This window comes from Trachypithecus francoisi, unplaced genomic scaffold (assembly GCF_009764315.1).
Source record: "Trachypithecus francoisi isolate TF-2019V2 unplaced genomic scaffold, Tfra_2.0 Lachesis_group10, whole genome shotgun sequence".
In the NCBI taxonomy this organism is placed as follows: Eukaryota; Metazoa; Chordata; class Mammalia; order Primates; family Cercopithecidae; genus Trachypithecus; species Trachypithecus francoisi.
This window is the reverse complement of record NW_022681455.1, coordinates 18,646,679-18,667,454: the sequence shown is the minus strand read 5'-3', so window position 1 is coordinate 18,667,454 and position 20,776 is coordinate 18,646,679. Positions and strand designations below refer to the sequence as shown.

General features: G+C 39.7%; 1 protein-coding gene across 2 annotated transcripts in view; it reads right to left on the bottom strand.

Annotated features, from left to right (window-relative positions):
• The window catches only part of RNF144B (ring finger protein 144B), an 81,142-nt gene that overhangs the window by 38,674 nt on the left and 21,692 nt on the right, over positions 1 to 20,776 (bottom strand). Inside the window, exons 2-3 of one of the 2 annotated variants that reach the window (XM_033216348.1) lie at positions 5,209 to 5,370; positions 1,049 to 1,153 (exon numbers count right to left, since the gene is read on the bottom strand). In XM_033216348.1, coding sequence (XP_033072239.1) covers positions 1,049 to 1,153; positions 5,209 to 5,229 — 126 coding nt within the window. In that variant the 5' untranslated portion in view covers positions 5,230 to 5,370. The remainder of the gene's footprint in view (positions 1 to 1,048; positions 1,154 to 5,208; positions 5,371 to 20,776) is intronic. The other variant, XM_033216347.1, reaches the window with a different exon arrangement.

The following is a 20,776-nucleotide window of genomic DNA, read 5'->3' as shown; positions in this document are numbered from 1 at the left end:
TTTGTGCCCGCTCTGGTGGTCTTAGAAAAACAAATCACTATGCATTTGAACTTTCTGCACTGATGGAAATATTTTATTCTGTGCTGTCCAGTCTGGTAACCATTAGCCACATGTGACTGAACACTCAGCGATTACTGACTAGCATGATTGAACTAAATTTTTAATTTCATTTAAATCAATCTAGGTGTAAACAGTCACATGTGGCTAGAGGCTACTGGATTAGTCAGCACAGGTCTAGAATACAGGTATCCGATAAATTTCACGGGCTTTTTTTGAAATTGAGCTTCCAATTATTAAGTCCTTTATCATACATTCTAGCTACCTACCTAGTTCTATGCCCCTACTCCCATTTTTCTTTAAGAGATGAAATCTCACTCTATTGCCTATTTATCTTTAGGGTATTACAGTTTACAAGACAACTCACTATTCAGCCTCTGTATGAGTCCATTCTCACACTACCATGCAGAAATACCCAAGACTGGGTATTTAATTGACTCACAGTTCCACAGACCTGGGAAGGCCTCAGAAAACTTACAATCATGGTAGAAGGGGAAGCAAACACGTCCTTCTTCACATGGCCGCAGCAAGGAGTAGAGCTGAGCAAAGGGTGGGGAAGCCCCTTATAAAACCATCAGTTCTCACGAGATTTCACTATCATGAGAACAGCATGGGGGAACCGCCCCCATGATTCAATTATCTCCACCTGGTCCCACCCTTGACATGTGGGGATTATTACAATTCAAGGTGAGATTTGGGTGGGGACCCACAGCCAAACCATATCAGCCTCCTAACTTCACATTTGGTAAATTTGATTTCTGGCACTTTTGCCTATTCTACAGCTTCTTCAATACTCAAGATGGTATATATAAGTAGAACTGAGATAAATGACAGCTTTAACAGTCTGTATAAAAAATCTAAAGAGCTCCTTTAAAAAGTTAACCTCTGTATTTTCTTGCTAGACTCCCTGGTAGGGAAATACATAAGGACTCAAGATCCTAATAAATAACATAAATAGGAAAGAGGGGAAGATAATGGCAGTCATTCATACCTCAGCTTCCTGCAGGGTCCCATGGTTTAGGCACACCATGTCAGGGCAAGTGATGGGAGACCCACATCCTTCTTGGATTGCCAGTTGCATGTACTGTTTCAGGCACTGGAAGTTAAGAAAAAAAAGATAATTACCTATCCCATTACAGTAGCAGAAAGGTTACATAACAGAACCACCACTGCCTCTTCTTCCTTAATTGGCTGTCCTGAGGCTCTTGTACTCAAGAAACTTAAGTTATCACAAGTGTGAATACTAAGAGCCATCACTTTGGAAAGAATGCAGACAGGCAATTAATTATGTATTACTTCATCTTAAGAGTTTATTCAAGTCAGATTTCCCTGTGCTCACACATTTCAGCCACCATAGATTAGGAAAAGAAAAAACACTATTTTCTAACACTAAAGGCCTCCTCTTTTTTGAAAAAATGCTGTATGAGTTCCTAAGTCGATTTTTACCTAGTGGTCCTCTCCATCAAAGTTTACCCAAAACTAGAACAGAATGCTGTGACCCTTGCACTGAGCTAGCCACACAATCAAAGTAAGCTTAAGGCAGTGACATTTCTAGGACCACTCTTAAAAGCAAATGCACCTGGAAAAGATAATGTCAAATTTGGGAAAGTCAGGTGACTTCCTGCTGACTGGGGACAGCAAAGATAATTTGCTTCCCAAAGACAATAACGCATTGTCCCAAAGACATTATCTCAAAGACAATGAGACCTTCCCAAAAATATGGGGCTTGGTGGATGCCATGTAAAGGAGGTTTGAGTAGGAAAAAAGGCACTGGTCCCCAGGGGAAAGAAGAAATTAAATAGAAAAAAAGAAACCCAGAGAAGAAATTGAATAGAAAAAAGAAACCCAGAGAAGAAATTGAATAGAAAAAAAAAAAAAGAAACCGGCCGGGCGCAGTGGCTCAAGCCTGTAATCCCAGCACTTTGGGAGGCCGAGACGGGCGGATCACGAGGTCAGGAGATCGAGACCATCCTGGCTAACACGGTAAAACCCCATCTCTACTGAAAAATACAAAAAAACTAGCTGGGCGAGGTGGCGGCGCCTGTAGTCCCAGCTACTCGGGAGGCTGAGGCAGGAGAATGGCGTGAACCCGGGAGGCGGAGCTTGCAGTGAGCTGAGATCCGGCCACTGCACTCCAGCCTGGGCGACAGAGCGAGACTCCCTCTCAAAAAAAAAAAAAAAAAAGAAAGAAAAAAGAAACCCAGAGAAGAAATTGAAAAGAAAAAAGAAACCCAGAGAGAAAAGGGAGAACACCAGGAACAAAATTGATCTGCACACTCACTGCCTGTTGTGTCTGGATGTTGGACAGTGGGTGGAGATGTGAGTCTGACTGAGAAGTTAGGAGAGGGACTGATAGCTTTATGGAAACCTCTAATGCCTCCCCCTATCCCTCTCTACTCATCCACACAAGAAATGGAAGGCAGTAGTTCCAGGAAATAAACCTCTAAGTAATCCAAAATTAGTTCTTCAACTTCTACTAATTTGCTCATAATTGGTAAACCTTTTCTACATGCATGACAAAAAAAAGTCAAGCTCAAATGTTTGAGTAGTACATTCCACCAAAAATACATAAGCCAGCCACTGAAGCAGCGACTCTTACAAAGTGATTATTTACAACTGGGCTTAGATTTTTCAAACTTATACATTTATGTATCAACTTACTACATTAAAAATATTGTTGTTGCACCAACGTTTTAAAAAAGCACAAGCCTAAAGTAAAATTCTAGGGTCAGAATACTGATGATGTAATTATGAAATCTATCCCTGTTATTGACCATCTTTACTCATTTTTCCCATCTGAAAATAAAACTAATATCACTATTATATCACTTCAGAAAACTAATCATGTATTTATCTGATTATAAATAAGTTACAATGTACTGATGAATCAATGACTAGGGCAAACCATTTAAACCAGACTTGTATCTCTTCAAATAGTTAACAGGTTTTTTCTCCAAGGAGTTAATTTTTTCTATAATATTCACCACAGCAAAAGCTAGAAAATAACCTAAAGACCCAAAATAGAACACTGAAATAAATGTTGCTAAATTTATGCGATAGAACGTGCAGAATCATGAAAAGAGTCTTCAAATGATGTTCAAAAGACATGCACAAATGCTCATGATTTAGTATAAACTGAGAAATAAAAGGTATCTGGGAACAGGGATCCTCTGTGGTCACTCCTCCATTGCACTTGACCGCCATATAGATACTGTGTTTTAACCCTGACCTTCTTGTTCAACAGAAGGGTGAAAAATCACTTGCTCTAGGATTTACTGTGCCAAACATGGTATCCACCAGCAGCAGCAGTGGACACAGAAGACAGCAGCAGCAAGGAAATATGAGGAAGAATGTCAATGGGCAGGCGAACACCCAGGGGAGCAATCAAGACGGCTCACCAAAAGGAGTGTTGTACCAGGGGACAAATGAATAAACAGTGTGAAAGCCTGTCCATCCTGTTCTGCTGCTGAGGACATCTCAGCCTTCCATCAGCCACACATGTTCCATTGTTACTGCCTTGATCTTCCTGCTGACCCCCAGCAGCCACTTAAATAAATGTAAGTAAAAAGACTGGAAGATATAGTTTCTAGGCTCAAGGGGAAGGTGTTTGAGGAAAACAAAGTGAACAGTGCAAGGAACTTCAGATCCTAATACTAGGGTGAAGGGTCCACTTTACTAGGTGACAATGGGAAAACGACTTAGCCTATTACCTAGACTTGCTTTCCTTAATGTAAAAAGTAGGGACAATAATACCTGTTATAGTGACCTCACAGGGTTTAACACACACACACACACACACACACACGTGAAATTTATATACAGAAGCCCTTCATGAATTTGCAAATTACAGAAGAATAGGTCATGTTATTACTCCTCTTCTCCTGTTCTTAGACTTTCCATGAAAGACTTTGTGGGAAAATGTTAATCCTTTGGCCTTCTGAGATATCCTTTCTCCACTCCCTGCAAAGAACCAGCTAAACCACTTAAGGTGGAGAAGCTATGTAGACAGAACAGATATTTGTAACAGAATATCCCAGGTGCCTCTATGCAAGGCTCTTCTTAGAAACATTTGGGTCTACAGAATAAGTTTAGCATTAAATAGGAACTAAAGATACTATGTGAGTCCTTTTAGGCAAACACATTCATTTCAAATATAACTGCAAATGTGTTAAGTTGAAATATACACCTTCCCAAGAGCTTATAATGGATGTGTCTCTTACTAATAATGTAATGTTCCTAGGTACACTACAAACCACAATATATCAACTAAATGAATTTTCAAACTTCCTATAAGCACTCTCCTGACCACAATATTATATGACCCATGATTTTGGGGTGAGAAGTTAGACCTCTGTACACTGACTCCAGGGTGTAAGTACATATACCCTTTATTTTTAATGCTAAGAAACAGTGGTTCAAGATAGAGATTTGTAAGGGCAGGTTGCTAAGTAGTCCTACAGCACAGGCACTCGACACTCCATCAGTGTGGGCACGCACTTCTATTCAAAGGCCAAGAGGGAAAACAACCAGCCCTAGCCACTGCTTTTTACTGAATTTTCAAGTACCCCAGGCTTGTTAAATGCCATCCGTTAACTTTCACTAAAATATTTAATCTCGAGTGTCCCTCTCTTCTTCTGTATCTCTGGCTAAAAAGTGCAAAATAACTGAAAACATTCACATGCATCCAATGTGCATGTCATACAAAACATAGGTAAATGGTTAACAATTCTAGGGGGAAAACTGGCATCTAGCTTATAAAGAGAGAAACACAGAAAACAAAAACAGATCATGGCAATGCAAGAACAGCAAAATAAAATAATAAATATTTAAAAAGAAAACTACCATCATTTAGTTACATTTTGAAAATTACATTTATTAAGTAGCATTCAACAGATATTTAAACATGCAATTTTCTTAACAGGTAACAAATTTTAAGGAAAATGTTTTAAATAGAACATCTCAAAACCCAAATGACCCAAGGGAAAAAAAACCTTTTTCTTTCGAATAGTCAACATTTAATTAGTTTAGTAAAACACAGAATTATTTTTAGGCCATGAAGGGTCATGCAAAATAATAAGGATTGTTCATCAAACTCACTCCACAACCCTTTAAGGACTCATATGGAATCTAACCAAAAATGTAACCAAACACCTGGTGAACCAGATGACTCATATTGTCTCTTCCAACTCTGAGAGTCTATGAATTGTATGCAACAGAATCTTCTCAGAAACAGGTGTCTCCTAGACCCCTTTCAAGGGTATTAGATTCCGATGTACCGAAGTCACAGGCATCCTTCATATAAGGCGTTCTCACCTATTATGATGGATGCGGCAAAAAGGGTCACAGTGTAAAGACAAAGCTACTATGTACCCACCCAAGAACAAATCACAGGAGCAGGCAGGGAACATATGTATATTTTTTAAAACTATATAGTTCCTCATTCTCTATCACTAAATTATGCCCTTCTTAAAGTTTTTTTCTAAGGAAAAATAAAGCATTATAATGAATAGCCAGTGAAACTGGATTCCAACCATCCAGGTTGAAGCACAAGCTCTAAAGTCTCCTCTGCATCTTGAGCAAATCATTAACCTCTCGAGCTACAGCGCTCTCATTTATAAAATGGAACAATCTCACCTGTCTAGGCTGATCTCAGGGAAAATGGAGAAAAGTGAAAAGAGGTATGCAAACGCAAAGTATAATTGGAGAATGGAATAGATGTTTCTGAATAGGCAGGAAGCAGAAACGAAAGTCCATAGACAACCTTTTCTAAGATTCCTGAGGGTGAGGTGAATAGGTCAGAGAATAGGTACTATTGAGAGGAAGGAGGTAATGAGTGCCATTAGCTGATTTGTTTTTGTTTTTGTTTTTGAAACTGAGTCTCGCTCTGTTGCCCAGGGTGCAGTGGCACAATTATGGCTTATTGCAAACCTCAAACTCCTGGGCTCAGTGATCCTCCCACCTCAGCTCCTGAGTAGTTGATGCTACAGATGCCTGCCACCACACTCAGCTATTAATTGATTGATTGAAATGGGGTCTATGTTGCCCAAGCAGGCTGGTCTCAAACTCCTGGGCTCAAAGAATCCTGTCGCCTCAGCTTCCCAAAGTTCTGGGATTACAGGTATGAGCCACCACAACTGCCCCATTCGTTGAAAATTTAAGTTGACTTCCAGGATCTTAGATGCTTCTGGATACGGGCACTGGGGTCTGGTGGTCAAAGGAGGACTGTCAGCCCACCTGGCTTGAAGCTGAGTTGGTGAACTATTGACCTAGGTTTTCTCATCCATAGCTCAGCCAAGTGGGAAGGAAGGTGATGAGGGGGAATGTGCCTAAAGGCCAAAACCCAGACAGGCCTTGAGTACCTGTTTTGCTTTTTATCACTCCAGGTACAATGCAAACATTCAAGTAGATATTCCATAAAATGTAGACTAACATTTCCCTGCCTCAGTGCACAATGACATCACAATGTTTCCAGTGTGTTCTAAAGAACATCTCACACTGAGGCCAATATTCTGTTTATTCCACTTCAGACTGTGATCTGTATACAGGATCCAAGAATAAAGCTGCCTTTGTTAGATGCTGTTGAGTTAAATTATTAGTACAACTCAAGACAGTATCTCTCCCTACTCAAAAGCCTATCCAACACACCAAAAGTATTCTAGTTTGAAAAAATTCAAACAAATTAACAACCTACAGCTAGGCAGGAAGCTGTTTCCTGGTATTGTCTGATCCTAAAATTTTTCTTACAAAACCCCTTTCAGATACCTTGGATTTTTCACCCATATGAGATTACCTAGGTGACCAACCTCCCCCTTGTAGGTGTTTGCCAACCACAGAGGACATCAGAGGACTGATGGGAAAACCTGGCACCAAATGATTAAAGGAAAAAGCACCAAATCAAACAGCAAGCCATATAAGCACAGTTTAAAAGAGACCTTGGTTTGACAGTAGTAGTCCCTCAGCCCTTTTTATTCCAGAAGCCTTCCCTGCCTCATCCCCTGGTGTGGCAGCACACCCAGCCCATCTGCCCTCATAGCATCCTAAGGCCCAGCTCGCACTGTATTTTTCAAACTGGGTGCAAGGGTGTATTATTGGGAACCCAAGAGTTTTTCATGGCAAGATTTTCCCCATTTTATGTTTATTCAATGCTCTTACTAAAAGCATGCCTGGGACCACCTCGGGAAATTCCCTATTTCCACCCAGTGTCCGTGCTAACCCTTGGTCTGTGGTGCCATCCTGCTTTGCCAGATAGGGGTGCTATCATCGTCACAGGCAAATGAAAAAAAGAGAAGCATCTGGGCCCAGTGAATGCTGAACACATCAAAATTTTTAGTGATTCCAGCAGAGAAAGGTCACAAGATCACTGAGTTACCACTTAGTCACTGGAACACATAAACTCAGAGCCTAACTGGAAAAAGCAATTTAACCAAAGTTAAACATCACTCATCACATTAATGTTAACTTAAATTTTATTGGTCTGTAATTTTATTATATATATATATTTGAGATGGGGTCTCAATCTGTCACCCAGGCTGGAGTGAAGTAGTGCGATCTCAGCTCACTGCAATCTCTGCCTCTTGGAGTCAAGCGATCCTCCCACCTCAGCCTCTAGCTGGGACCACAGGTATGCACCACCATGCCAGGCTATTTTGTATTTGGGGTAGAGACAGGGTTTTGCCATGTTACTCAGGCTGGTCTCGAACTCCTGAGCTCAAGTGATCTGTCTACCTCAGCCTCCCACAGTGCTAAGATTTCAGGCATGAGCCACTACACCTGGCCTTATCGGTCTGTAATTTTAATCAATATTCAGTTTGTATATTTATTGTGGTATTCTTATTCTTTAAGAGATATATGCCTAAATATGCTTATTTAGTACCTTGTATCATGTTTGTATAAGTTTTGGTAAGACTCTAATAAAGGAAATTTTAAAATAGTTTGATATTAAGTTCCAATTCTTTTCCCCTTCAAAAGGAAGCCACATAAAATCACCAAAAGGAGGGAGAATGGAATGATTCTCAATAGCAGGGAGGCTGGTGGTATTGCCTTCTCACTTGGGGACATACTAGAATATCAGACTATCCAGAAGGAGTTTTATAAATTATTCAACCTCCCCCCTCCCCAAATTCTCCAGAAGACTTGGTTTTTCTCCTCTACTTGCCAACTTTTCTATGATGACCGTAGGTAACACCAGATGTTTATTGTACACATGAGCAATGTAGCGCCCAGCATGCTGCATTGCAAATGACTATCAATTTGCCTGCCTCCTCTATAGCCTAGAAGCTCCTTCAGGATCTAGATTATATATGCTCCTCTTCGTGCTCCCTACAAGCATCTAATCAATCACAGGACCTGGCATGTAGTAAACACTCAGGCTTCTCTGGGAGCTGGAAGCCTGAATTGAGCACTTACCGGTTGAGTATCCCTAATCTGAAAATCCAAAATCTGAAATGCTCCAAAATACAAAACTTTTTAAGCACCAATATGGTACTCAAAGGAAATGCTTATTGGAGGATTTTGGACTTCAGATTTTCAGATTAGAGATAGTAGATCAGTAAGTATAATGCAAATATTCCAAAAAAAAAAAAAATTCAGAAACCCGAAATACTACTGGTCCCAAGCATTTTGGATAACGGATACTCAGTCTGTGCTCAGCTTTGTGGCCAAGCTCCTTCACCTCTGATAATGAAACATATAAACCCACCCACACGCACATCCATCCTCTGTTCTTCTTTTCTTGACACATAAGACCCAACTCTGCTTTTCTGGTTCCCATCTCCTCCTGCCTTTCAGGAAATTAACTTATTCCTTATCTGTTTTCTTTCCTATGCCTTGAATTTTGTCCTGTCTAAACTTGAACATGTTCAAAATATCCTAATCAAAGAAAAGTCATAATAAACCAGCAAAGAACAACAGCCCTCCCTTACTCCTCTTCCTGGCTGTATACTGCCTTCATTCCTCAGTTCTTCAAAATCAAATGTTTGAAAGAGTTGTCTTCCCTCACTCCTTCACCAATCCCATCCCAACCTCTCCCTACCACTCAACTGAAGTGGCTCTAGGTCATTGAATCCAGTACACATTTCTTCCTTCCCAACCTCTCAACAGCAGTATCACACACAGCCAACCATTCCCACCTTCCTGAAATCCTTTTTCCCCTTGTCTTCAGGATTCCATACTCTTCTGGTTTTCATTCTTCCTCTCTAGTCATTCTTTCTCAATCTTCTGCATTTTCCTCAACTAAACTTTTAAATGCTGGAATTTCAGGAAAGGACCTAAACTCGCTTCTTTCTACACTTTCTTCCTGGGTCACCTCATTCACTATATAGAACCAATTGTGCTAGTCCACTGCCTATTTGCCCTCAGGTGAATATATTCCAAAAGGCCAGTGGTTCCCTAGCAGACAGCAGTGCCCCCAAAGAAAATGATCTAAGCCTGGTATGTTTTTATAGACAAGAAACACTGGAAGATATGGGACACTACTGGGAAGAGTATCCTTAATAAAAAGCCATAGGCAGGAGGAGGAGGGGTGGATGGACAGAGGATAAGGAACTTCAAAGATAACATCCGCCTGCCTTACTATTCAACTACCTTACTGACAATGTTTCTCACACTTGAATATTCATCCAAGTTATTTGAGGATCCCATCAAAAATGCAGATTCTGATTCAGTGGATCTTGGGTGGGGTCTGAGGTTTTTCCCTCCTTGTAAGTTCCCAGGTCACACTGGTGCCACTGGCATACAAACCACACTTGTAAGTACCAAGACCCAGATCAAAGATTCTCCACATCAACTGTTCCATAGAATTATCTGGGGAGGTTTCCAGAAGTCCAATGCCCAGGCCATACCACAAACCAATTAATTCAGACTCTCTAAGAGAATGATCCAGGTGTCAGTTTATATTATACATATATAGTATTGTTATATATAATATGTAATTATTGTATATCTATGTCATGTATGTTTTATTGAGATATAATTCAGATACCTATAATTGAGATAAAATTCACATACCCATACAATGCACCCATCTAAAGTGTACAATTCAGTATTCTTAGTATATTCACAGTGTACAACTATCACCAAATTTGATTTTAGAACATTTCATAATCCCAAAAGAAATGCTGTGCCCAATAGTACATGCTCCCAATTTCTCCCCCAGATCCTCCATGCACAGCCCTAGGTAACCACCATTCAACTTTCTGTATGTATAGATTTTCTTACTCTCTACATTTCATATAAATAGAATGATACAATGTGTGATCCTTTGTCAACGGCTTCACTTAGCATAATGTTTTCAAGATTCATACATGTTGTAGCATGTATTGGTACTTCATTTATTTTATTGCTGAATAGTATACCCTTGTGTGAATATACCACATTTTGTTTATACTTTCATCAGCTGATGGACATTTGGGTTGTTTCCAGTTGAGTGGCATTATGAATTATGCTGCTATGAGCAAGTTTTCATGTGGACACACATTTTCATTTCTCTTGGATCTATACCTAGGAGTAGGTATGGTATATGGTAACTCTATCTTTGCCTTTTGAGGAACGGCTAGACGATTTTCCAAAGCAATTGTATCATTTTCCATTCCCGCCAGCAGTGTATGAGAGTTTGGACTTCTTTAAATTCTCACCAAAACCTGTTATTTTCTGTCTTTTTTATTATAGCCATCTTCATGTGAAGTCGAATATCATTGTGGTTTTGATTTGCATTGCCCTGTTGGCTAGTGATTTTGAGCATCTTTTCATGTGCCTATTGGTAATTGGTACATCATCTCTGAAGAAGCCTCTCCTCAGAACTATCTATACTTTCATCCATTTGTAACTGAGTTATTTGTGCTTTTATTACTGAGTTGTAAGAATTCTTTTTTTTTTTTTTTTTTTGAGACAGAGTCTGGCTCTGTCGCCCAGGCTGGAGTGCGGTGGCCGGATCTCAGCTCACTGCAAGCTCCGCCTCCCAGGTTCACGCCATTCTCCTGCCTCAGCCTCCCGAGTAGCTGGGACTACAGGCGCCCGCCTCGTCGCCCGGCTAGTTTTTTGTATTCTTTAGTAGAGACGGGGTTTCACCGTATTAGCCAGGATGGTCTCGATCTCCTGACCTTGTGATGCGCCCGTCTCGGCCTCCCAAAGTGCTGGGATTACAGGCTTGAGCCACCGCGCCCGGCAAGAATTCTTTATATAGTCTAGCTGTATCCCTTATGAGATATGATTTGCAAATATTTCCTCCCATTCTGTGAGCTATCTTTTAACTTTCTTGATGATGTCCATTGAAGCATAAAGGTCTTTCATTTTGACGAAGTCCAATTTATCTTTTTCTTGTGTTGCTTAAGCTTTTGGTGTCACATCTAAGAATGTCTTGCCTAACCCAAGATCATGAAATTTTTTCTTTTTCCTATGTTCTCTTCTTCTAAGAGTTTTATAGTTTTAGTTGTTATATTTAGGTGTATGGTCGACTTTTGTTAATGTTTGCCTGTGGTATGAGGAAGATCACAGACATCTTAATTCTTCATTATTTTTTTGCAAACAGATATCCAGTTGTCCAGGACCATTTGTTGAAAAACATTTCTTTCCTCCTTGAATTGTCTTGGCACCCTTGTTGAAAATCAACTGACAAAAAGTAAGATTTATTTATTTATTTCTGGACTCTCAAATCTATTCCATTTATCTATCTGTCCATCCTCATGACAGTATCACAATGTTTTGATTACTGTCGCTCTGTCATCAGTTTCAAAATCAGGAAGAGAGCTCTCCAACTCTGTTCTTTTTCCAGATTGTTTCACTATTCTAGGTTGCTCAAACTTCCACAGGAATTTTAGGATAAGCCTAGAATTTAGTTGGCATTTTTATGAGAGGTGTGTTGAATCTATAAATTCATTTGGGGAGTACTGCCACCTTAATAAGTCTTCCAATCCATGAAGATGGGATATCTTTTATTTAGTCTTTTAAAATTTTTTTCAAGAGTATTTTGCAGTTTTCAGAGAATTTTGTACTTTGTTAAATTTATCCCTAAATATTTTATTCCTTTTGATGATATTGTAAATAGAATTATTTTCTTATTAATGCAATTATATTATTTCTTACTAGTATATGGAAATACAATTGATTTTGTACATTGATCTTATATTCTGCCACCTTGTTGAACTGTTATCAGTATTTTTAAACTATTGAAGTGATTCCCTTTTGCAACCAAGTCTAAGCATCACTAGTTCAGTACCATCCATGCCCTCCATTCTAATCAGGGAAGATACTTTTATGTCCCTCATCACTCTTTTCTACCCAACCTCTCCATGGAGAATACATGCATTCAGCTAGTTCCAAAAGAAACAGCAAAGGAAGCGTAAGGGGGAAATTATATACGCAAAATGTAAAAACTCTGATTGAGAGCCTTTAAATACTTTAGCCCAAAATAGTGCTGTTACTTTTTCTGGAAGAGATTACTAAGATCCACCTTGTAAGTTTGAGAACAGTCATTCAATATGGGAGATTAAATCTGGACTCCAATCAAAAGTACCTCCAGTTTCCACTAACCAAGAGTGATCAAACACGCCTATCTTTATCTCAAGTGATCATGAAATATCTAAATCAAGAAACTCTGTGACAGAAATAGCTCTGAAGAGAACCCATTGGAAATGCTGCAGCCCGGTCCAGGCTTCACAAAAAAGCCAAATAAATTTGCTAAAATGGAAGAACATTCCAATCAGAGCAGTGAACCGACACAAGCATTGGAAAAATCTGCTTCCAATTTGAGTAATTCAATCGCTCGTCCATTAACCTTTCAGAGGAGTTTCCTTTTGTCCCACTTGTGCTGCCTTTCTTAACAGAAGGAGGCCCCACTTTTTATACTAGTCTCAAAGAGATCCCTCTGGCCTAGGTGCTATCTTATGACACAGTATGCTCAGAAAAGCAACTGACCATTCCAGGAGAAAGAAAACAAGAAGACTTGCCAAGTTTACATCCTTCTACTTCCTCCAAAGAAACATTAGCCTTCAGAACTGTAAGCCCTCAGCTGACACCAAAGCCTTAGCACACAGACCCAGCACAGGCAGTGAGAATAAGCATACCACAGATTCGGTATAGCCAGATTCCACTGAAATCATTTGCCACTTCATTCTTCCTCCTACTGTTAGAGTCTCTGCTTGAACTGTTAGCACTTCTGAATCTCTAAAAGGTGCACTTAAGGTCTCAGCAACACAGAAAAAAAAAAAAAACAACCTCAAGTTAGTAAAGGTTCAAGAAACCCCTTCGACCATGAGGTATGGCTATGCTAGTCACCTGAATAAAATATAACCATTCAACCCAATCTAAGCAAACACACGGAGTACTCACATTCCACTAGAGAATGCCGAATGAATATTAAACTACACCATGCAAAGGACAGCAGGCTAGATAGATGGAGAGATGTGTGATAAAGCAAGCAAAAAGTTAATGTTAGAATCCGCTATGATTTCAATGATGGTGTCCCCTTCAAAATTTATGTTAAAACTGAACCCCCATGGGAGGTGATTAAGTCACAAAGACTCCACTCTCATGAATGGAATTAACACCCTTATAAAAGGGCTCAAGGTTAAAGGGAGTGCTCTCTTGCCCTTCCACCTCTTCTGTCGTGTGAGGACACAGAATTTCTCCCCTCCAGAGGAAGCAACAGCGAGGCGCCATCTTGGAAGCAGAGAGCATCCCTCACCAGACACCAATCCTGCCAGCACCTTGATCTTGGACTTTCTAGCCTTCAGAACTATGAGAAGTGGATTTCTGTTGTTTATGAATTACTCAGTCTCACATATTTTGTTATATCAACACAAAAGAACTTAGGCAGAACCTAAGAGATAGTTGGTATACGGTCAGCCCCCCTATCCTCAGATTTCACATCCATGGATTCAACCAACCACGGATAGAAAATATATTTTTTAAAACATATTAAGAAATACACAAAAATACAGTAGAAAAACCATTTATATGGATTTACATTGTATTAGATATTGTAAGTTACCTAGAGATGATTTAAAGTATATGGGAGGATGTACACAGGTTACATGCAAATACTACACCATTCTTTATGAGAGACTTGAGCATTCATGAATTTGGGTATCTTTGGGGTGGGCAGTAGGAAGGGGCTTGGAATCAATATCCTGAAGCTACCAAGGGATAACTCTATAGGTATTTGTGGTAAAAATCTTTTATCTTGTTTTATAACAAACTGTTGTATATTTTTTTCATATTTTTAAAAGTTTTTGTTCTTTTTCACCCTCAGGAATAGAAACAGGATGTTGTACAATTTTTTAAAACTAAAAGCAAAAGATAAAATTTATACCATTCATCAAACCTCAGATTTTCATACTGCTTAAAAGCAGAAATCCTATATTTTAAATAAAATCTGTCTCAGTATTTAAACCAGAGTTTGAATAAATCATAATGAAATAATGTCTTAATTAAAGCTAATCATAAATATATATATCTACTATGTATCTATATAAATTATAACATTTTAAAATAAAACTAGTGGTAGCAATATTAATAACTACCTGAATGTTTGAAATTTTAAAAGAATATTAACATTGTATAAGTGACAGAATAAAGCTAACTCATCACCAGCACTTTTTTCTACAGGATATAACCTACAAAGCTAGCATGCAAAATAGCTCATATTAATGACCCAAAAGTTGGGAAAGAGTGACGCTTTACAGTTTCCTCAAGAAGATATTGTTTCTATACATGGAATGATAGGAACAAGGGACATCAGTTAAGAATAGACCTAACCCTTAAACTTCCTCTTTAGCTACATTACAAAAGAGAATCTCTTAGATTTAAGAGAACTGAACTCTGAAAAAGTAGAAAAGATTTCGAACAGGTTGGTTATTCGAAATCTCATTTTATTCAAAACTATTTTGAAATAATTATATGCAATGAGTCCACAGCAAAATTACAATCTTTCTAATTATAATTTACATTGCATCAAGACTGCGACTATTCCTTATCTCATAATATTTCCCCGAGGATTTATCCTGCAAAACCTGGAATTTTTAAAAACATTTTCTAAAAAGCAAGTTTTTAGAAGTCAAGGGGCTTCATATTGAGTGGGCTTTTCATATTAAATGCTATAATTTGAACCAGTCTTCCTTTTCTGAAGGTTATCAATACCATAAACCATAAGATAAAGTTTTTCAAAGGCTAGACATCATTCCATATTAAAACAATCTTTAATTAACACAGTACCTAGAGAAAGCAGATGTCAAGCTATAATTTTTTTTTTCCATTTGCAGAAAAGGTCTCTGTGCTCTGCAGTAACCCATGCATTAAACACCCTCAACACAGAGGAATCACTTGGAAACAACCGTCAGACTGAGGTCCTCTTAAAAACACTAGTAACTGGTCAGGAGATCGAGACCATCCTGGCTAACATGGTGAAACCCCGTCTCTACTAAAAAAATACAAAAAACTAGCCGGGCGAGGTGGCGGCGCCTGTAGTCCCAGCTACTCGGGAGGCTGAGGCAGGAGAATGGCGGGAACCCGGGAGGCGGAGCTTGCAGTGAGCTGAGATCCGGCCACTGCACTCCAGCCCGGGCGACAGAGCGAGACTCCGTCTCAAAAAAAAAAAAAAAAAAAAAAAAACACTAGTAACTTCCACAGACACAATGCGCCTGGAGGGCGGGAGAACATCAGAACTGTCATTGAGGCAGAAGGCCTGGCCTTGAACCTTGACTTCAGTTTTAACATCTGAAAATATGCTAAATGCACTGGGAACTTCCAGTTGTGTAAATCAGACCTCTGAATGTCTCGGCCTTGGTTTCCTCAAATAACTTACCCGAAATCACACAGTGGAAAGTTCATAGAACACTCACGTTCATGCTCAATTTCTAATCCGAGGCCATGGTCACCACTATATTCTGATTACATACTTTCTGTTCTCTGAAAAACTCCTTGGATTTTTTAAACCAGTAGTTCTTTACATTTGTTTTGTACTGACTAAACTTTTATGTATATAAAATCAGTAGCCAGCTGTCAATTTTGCATTATATAGGACATTGTCAAGCTTTAGACATTTCAGGTTAAGATCACAAAAGCCTTATATGAGCTTTCATCCACTTTCATGCTAACAAAAACAAATTTAGGGACCACATACTATGTGCTAGGCCATACATTATATATTTTCACAGAGGTTGTTTTTATTTCCTCCAAATGAAGCTCTGATGCAGGAATTAACATTATAGATCCTGGGCAAGTTATTTAACTCCGAATTGGTTTCTTTATCTGTAAAATGGAAGAGTAAATGGGGAAAAAAATAATACCCTTGCATATTACATATTATATGAAAGGCACTCAAATGCCTTTGCTTTTCCTTCCTTAATTTTTTTTAAACAGATGAATAAACTGAGGTTTAAGCAGATTGAAAAAACACCCTACATTCATGTAGTACATACCTCACACATATTTTCCAGAAGAGTCAAACCAAAAAGACCTCCTTACTGTGGGTGGGAAACAATTCAAAACCACCGAGGCTTTCAGTTAACACAGAGCCATGTATTTCCTTGGAAATGAGGCACTGTGTCTCACCTGATTCCAAGGGGTGCACTGCATATCTGGAATCCACATAGATAAGTCTTATATAACCAGTCTTTAATGAACTGAAATATACAGACGGGATTTTTAAAAAACTGAATTTTCTAGTTAACTCACCACCCTTTTTCAACTTGCCTAAATTTTTTAAACCTCCTTTTCCTACTTAGTAACATTTTGTCACTGGACATGAATTTTTTTTCTGTGATGAGGCATCTCCCACAGTCTGAACACCAATATTTTTTCATTCATTCCTGTCTTCTATGTGTAATATACTTTTCTAGATATGGCCCATTTTTTTCTAACTTGATTACTATTAATACCAACGTATAAAATCAGTTGCAACTATACTGGCACAGAACATACTGTATGTTTTTTAAAGATAGATTCATGAGACAAGCTTCTCTTACAACAATTTGCTTCCTCCTAAAAAGAGGAAGTATGGATTAAACAATGAGATATGTTCTTTTCACATACCAGATTGGAGAAGGTGAAAAGTTTGAAAATACCCAGTGTCAAAAGAGAGGCCTCTGTTCCTACTCTGTGGGTGGAGTTGCTAAGCTGGTACAACAGTTTGGAATAGTAATTTGGTAACACATATTGATTTAAAATGTACATCTATTTTGGTTAGGCAATTCTATTTCTAAAAAGTTATCCTAAGGACAGGTATTTTCACATTTATGTAAGTTAAAAAATTTATTCATAATAGCAAAAACTGGAAACAACCTTAAAATCCATTATTTAGGAGGGGCCTGGTTAAATAAATTTTCATACAACCATATCATAGAACACTATACAATACTTAAAAAGGAAGGTTAGTCTGTATATTTTTGCACAGAAACTTGTCCACAATGTACTATGTTTGTAAAACTCAAGTTAAAGAAAAGTATCCGTAGGTAAAGATCCCATTTCTCTATTAAGTGATGTGCATAAGTACACAGGGAAAGAGTCTGGAAGAAAGTACAGGTGGACCAGGCACGGTGGCTCACGTCTGTAATCCCAGCACTTTGGGAGGCTGAGGCAGGCAGATCACCAGAGGTCAGGAGTTCAAGACCAGCCTGGCCAAACCCCTCTCTACTAAAAATACAAAATTTAGTTGGGCGTGGTGGCGCATGCTTGTAATCCCAGCTACTTGGGAGGCTGAGGCAGAAGAATCGCTTGAACCCAGGAGGCAGCGGTTGCAATGAGCCGAGATCACACCACTGTACTCCAGCCTGGGCGACAGAGCAAAACTCTGTCTCAAAAAAAAAAAAAAAAAAAAAAAAAGTATAGGTGAGTCATCATGCACACACTTTTTGAGGTTTTTGGTTTATTTTTAAATTAGCATGCGTTACATTTATAATTAAAAATTATCTTCAATTTTAAAAACCGAGAGAGCCCTGAAACATGATATTTTGTACTTTCGGGGTCCTATTTCTTCTGTGAGTATTAGCCATGACTTTTAAAAATGCACTTTCACTGGGCACAGTGGCTCACATCCATAATCCCAGCACTTTGGGAGGCCAAGGCAGGCAGATCACAAGGTCAGGAGATCAAGACCATCCTGGCTAACATGGTGAAACCCCATCTCTACTAAAAAATACAAAAATTCCCCAGGTGTGGTGGTGGGCACCTGTAGTCCCAGCTACTCAGAAGGCTGAGGCAGAATTGCTTGAACCTGGGAGGCAGAGGTTGCAGTGAACCGAGATCACGCCACTGCACTCCAGCCTGGCAACAGAATGAGACTCTGTCTCAAAAAAAAAAGAAATCTGACAGTATCCCAAAAGGATAGGAAAAAAGAGAAATTGGGGCATAAAAATAATTTAAGTACTCCAGACATCAAAACTGCAGTCTGCCATACACATGTATCCTAAGGTGATAAGGACGTTGTTCTCTGAGCTCTGTTTCAGCCTGCCACGCTTCCCTCCTCCTGCTCTGGTCTGGTCCACTTTCAGTCCATTCTCTACCCTGTACCGATGCTATTCTCCCTATCTCATTCCCAAACAAAGTCTTCCAGTGGCTCCATAATGTTTTTTGAACACAGCATACCAGGCCCTCCATCTGGTCTCTTCTTGCCTCTCCGGCCTCCTGCCTGAGCACACCCACACTTCCAACAACGTGTCCCAGGAACATCTTCCGGGTTGGTTCCTCAGCAGGCACTCTTCCCTGATTCTGCGTTCTCACATGTGGTTGGCCTCTTTTCCCTGGAGTACTGTTCTCACCCACAGCCCATCAATAATGCCATCAAGCAATCCCTATTATCTTTCAGTCTCAGCCCTTAGGAAACCTAAGACCTCTCGGAGTCTCCTGTATGCTTTATTATAACACACTGTACTTCCCTTATCAGAAGGTCTACTGCCCACATAACAGCAGGGCTGGTTATGTCTGATGATTGCCACTTGCTCCACAATTAATACCATGCCTGGCACACACTAGTACCAAATGGATCAGCAGAGCCTGGAAAAAGGTGGAATATTGGAATAAGAGTGCAACTTCAAAAGAATAAATACATAAACTTTGGTGACTTAGTGGCGACAGCAGAAAAGTTCTCTCATCAGAAACCAACTTTTGCCTGTTCTCTGGTCATGATTTGCATGTTTGGCTAGCCCATTACATTCTGATATGTGGTTTGAAGAATTAAACTTCGGCAAAGACGCGCTTAAGGGGTGAAAAAGTCTACACAACATAAAAGCACAGATCACTGAACTATCTTTTCATAACTTCCTTTGTAAAAAAGAAATAAAATCCTGTTCCACATTATAACATCACTCCTTACCCCGATACCAAGCCTAAAGTACTTGTTAAGCCTATGATCAAAGTAAAAAAAGTTACGTAGGCCGGGGTACACTGGCTCACGCCTGTAATCCTATCAGTTTGGGAGGACATGGCGGGCAGGTCACTTGAGGTCAGGAGATCAAGACCAGCTTGGCCAACATGGTGAAACCCCATCTCTACTAAAAATACAAAAATTAGCCAGCGTGGTGGCACCTGCCTGTAATCCCAGCTACTCAGGAGGCTGGGGTGGGAGAACTGCATGAACCCAGGAGGCGGAGGTTGCAGTGAGTCAAGATCATGCCATTGCATTCCAGCCTGGGGGACAAGAGCAAAACTCCATCTCAAAAAAGAAAAAAAAAAGTTATGCAAGTGAAGCTTGTCCCAAAGGAATTCTGTCAACCCGAGAAGGTGGGGGAGGGCATAAGTTACTATTTCTTAATAGACCTATGGCAAGAAGGTAAAATATATTAAAGTATGTTCAAAGAGATCTATCCAGAAAAAGAAGAGTTTTCCAGGGTCTTTTTTTTTTTTTTTTTTTTGAGAGTCTCACTCAGGTGCCCACGCTGGAGTGCTGTGGCAAGATCTCAGCTCACTGCAACATCCATCTCCCAGGTTCGAGCACTTCTCATGCCTCAGCCTCCCAAATAGCTGGGAGCCACCGTGCCTGGCAAATTTTTGTATTTTTAGTAGAGACAGGGTCTCACCATGTTGGCCAGGCTGGTCTCGAATTCCTGGCCTCAAGTGATCCGCCCGCCTCGGCTTCCCAAAGTGCATGAGCCACCACACCTGGCCAAACTTCCCAGTTTCTATATAGAATTGTGTAAATATCCTAATAAAGCAGGAATGTAACACACTTAAGGAATATATCATACTTTATTAGTTAACTTAGAGGCAATGGGTTGAAAGGCAGACCCTGTAAAAGTCATGAAATGCTCATTTTGCAGAGAAAAAAAGGAAACACTTTTCTGGACAGGTAGAGGCATTACCAGAAGAAAAATAATAATTCACAGACTTGTCTTCAACTGTGTTCCCTAGAAATTGATGCAGGGATGGAGAATTCCATTTAGAAGATTTACAGGTATACTCTCACCAAAGTCATGCCTATAAGGAAGTAAGGAGAATACAAGTGGGCAGAGGGAGATCCTGACCCACCATGCGGCTGCAGCCAGGGCCTCATCTGGTCCTACAATCCAACAGGGTACTCTGAAGGTAGGAAGGGCCCTTCGCAGCTGCACCTCATTAAGCTGAAAGGGAAAGACCTTTATATCCCTGTAGCAATCAGTCACTGTTCCATAAGCCAGTCCCTGGGAAATGGGAGGATAGAAACATTGCCCTGAATAGGGATCCAAGTGAATACCACAGTTTCCACGACAGTCATGTTTCCATCCAAAATGGAGTAAGATCATGCTAATTTGGT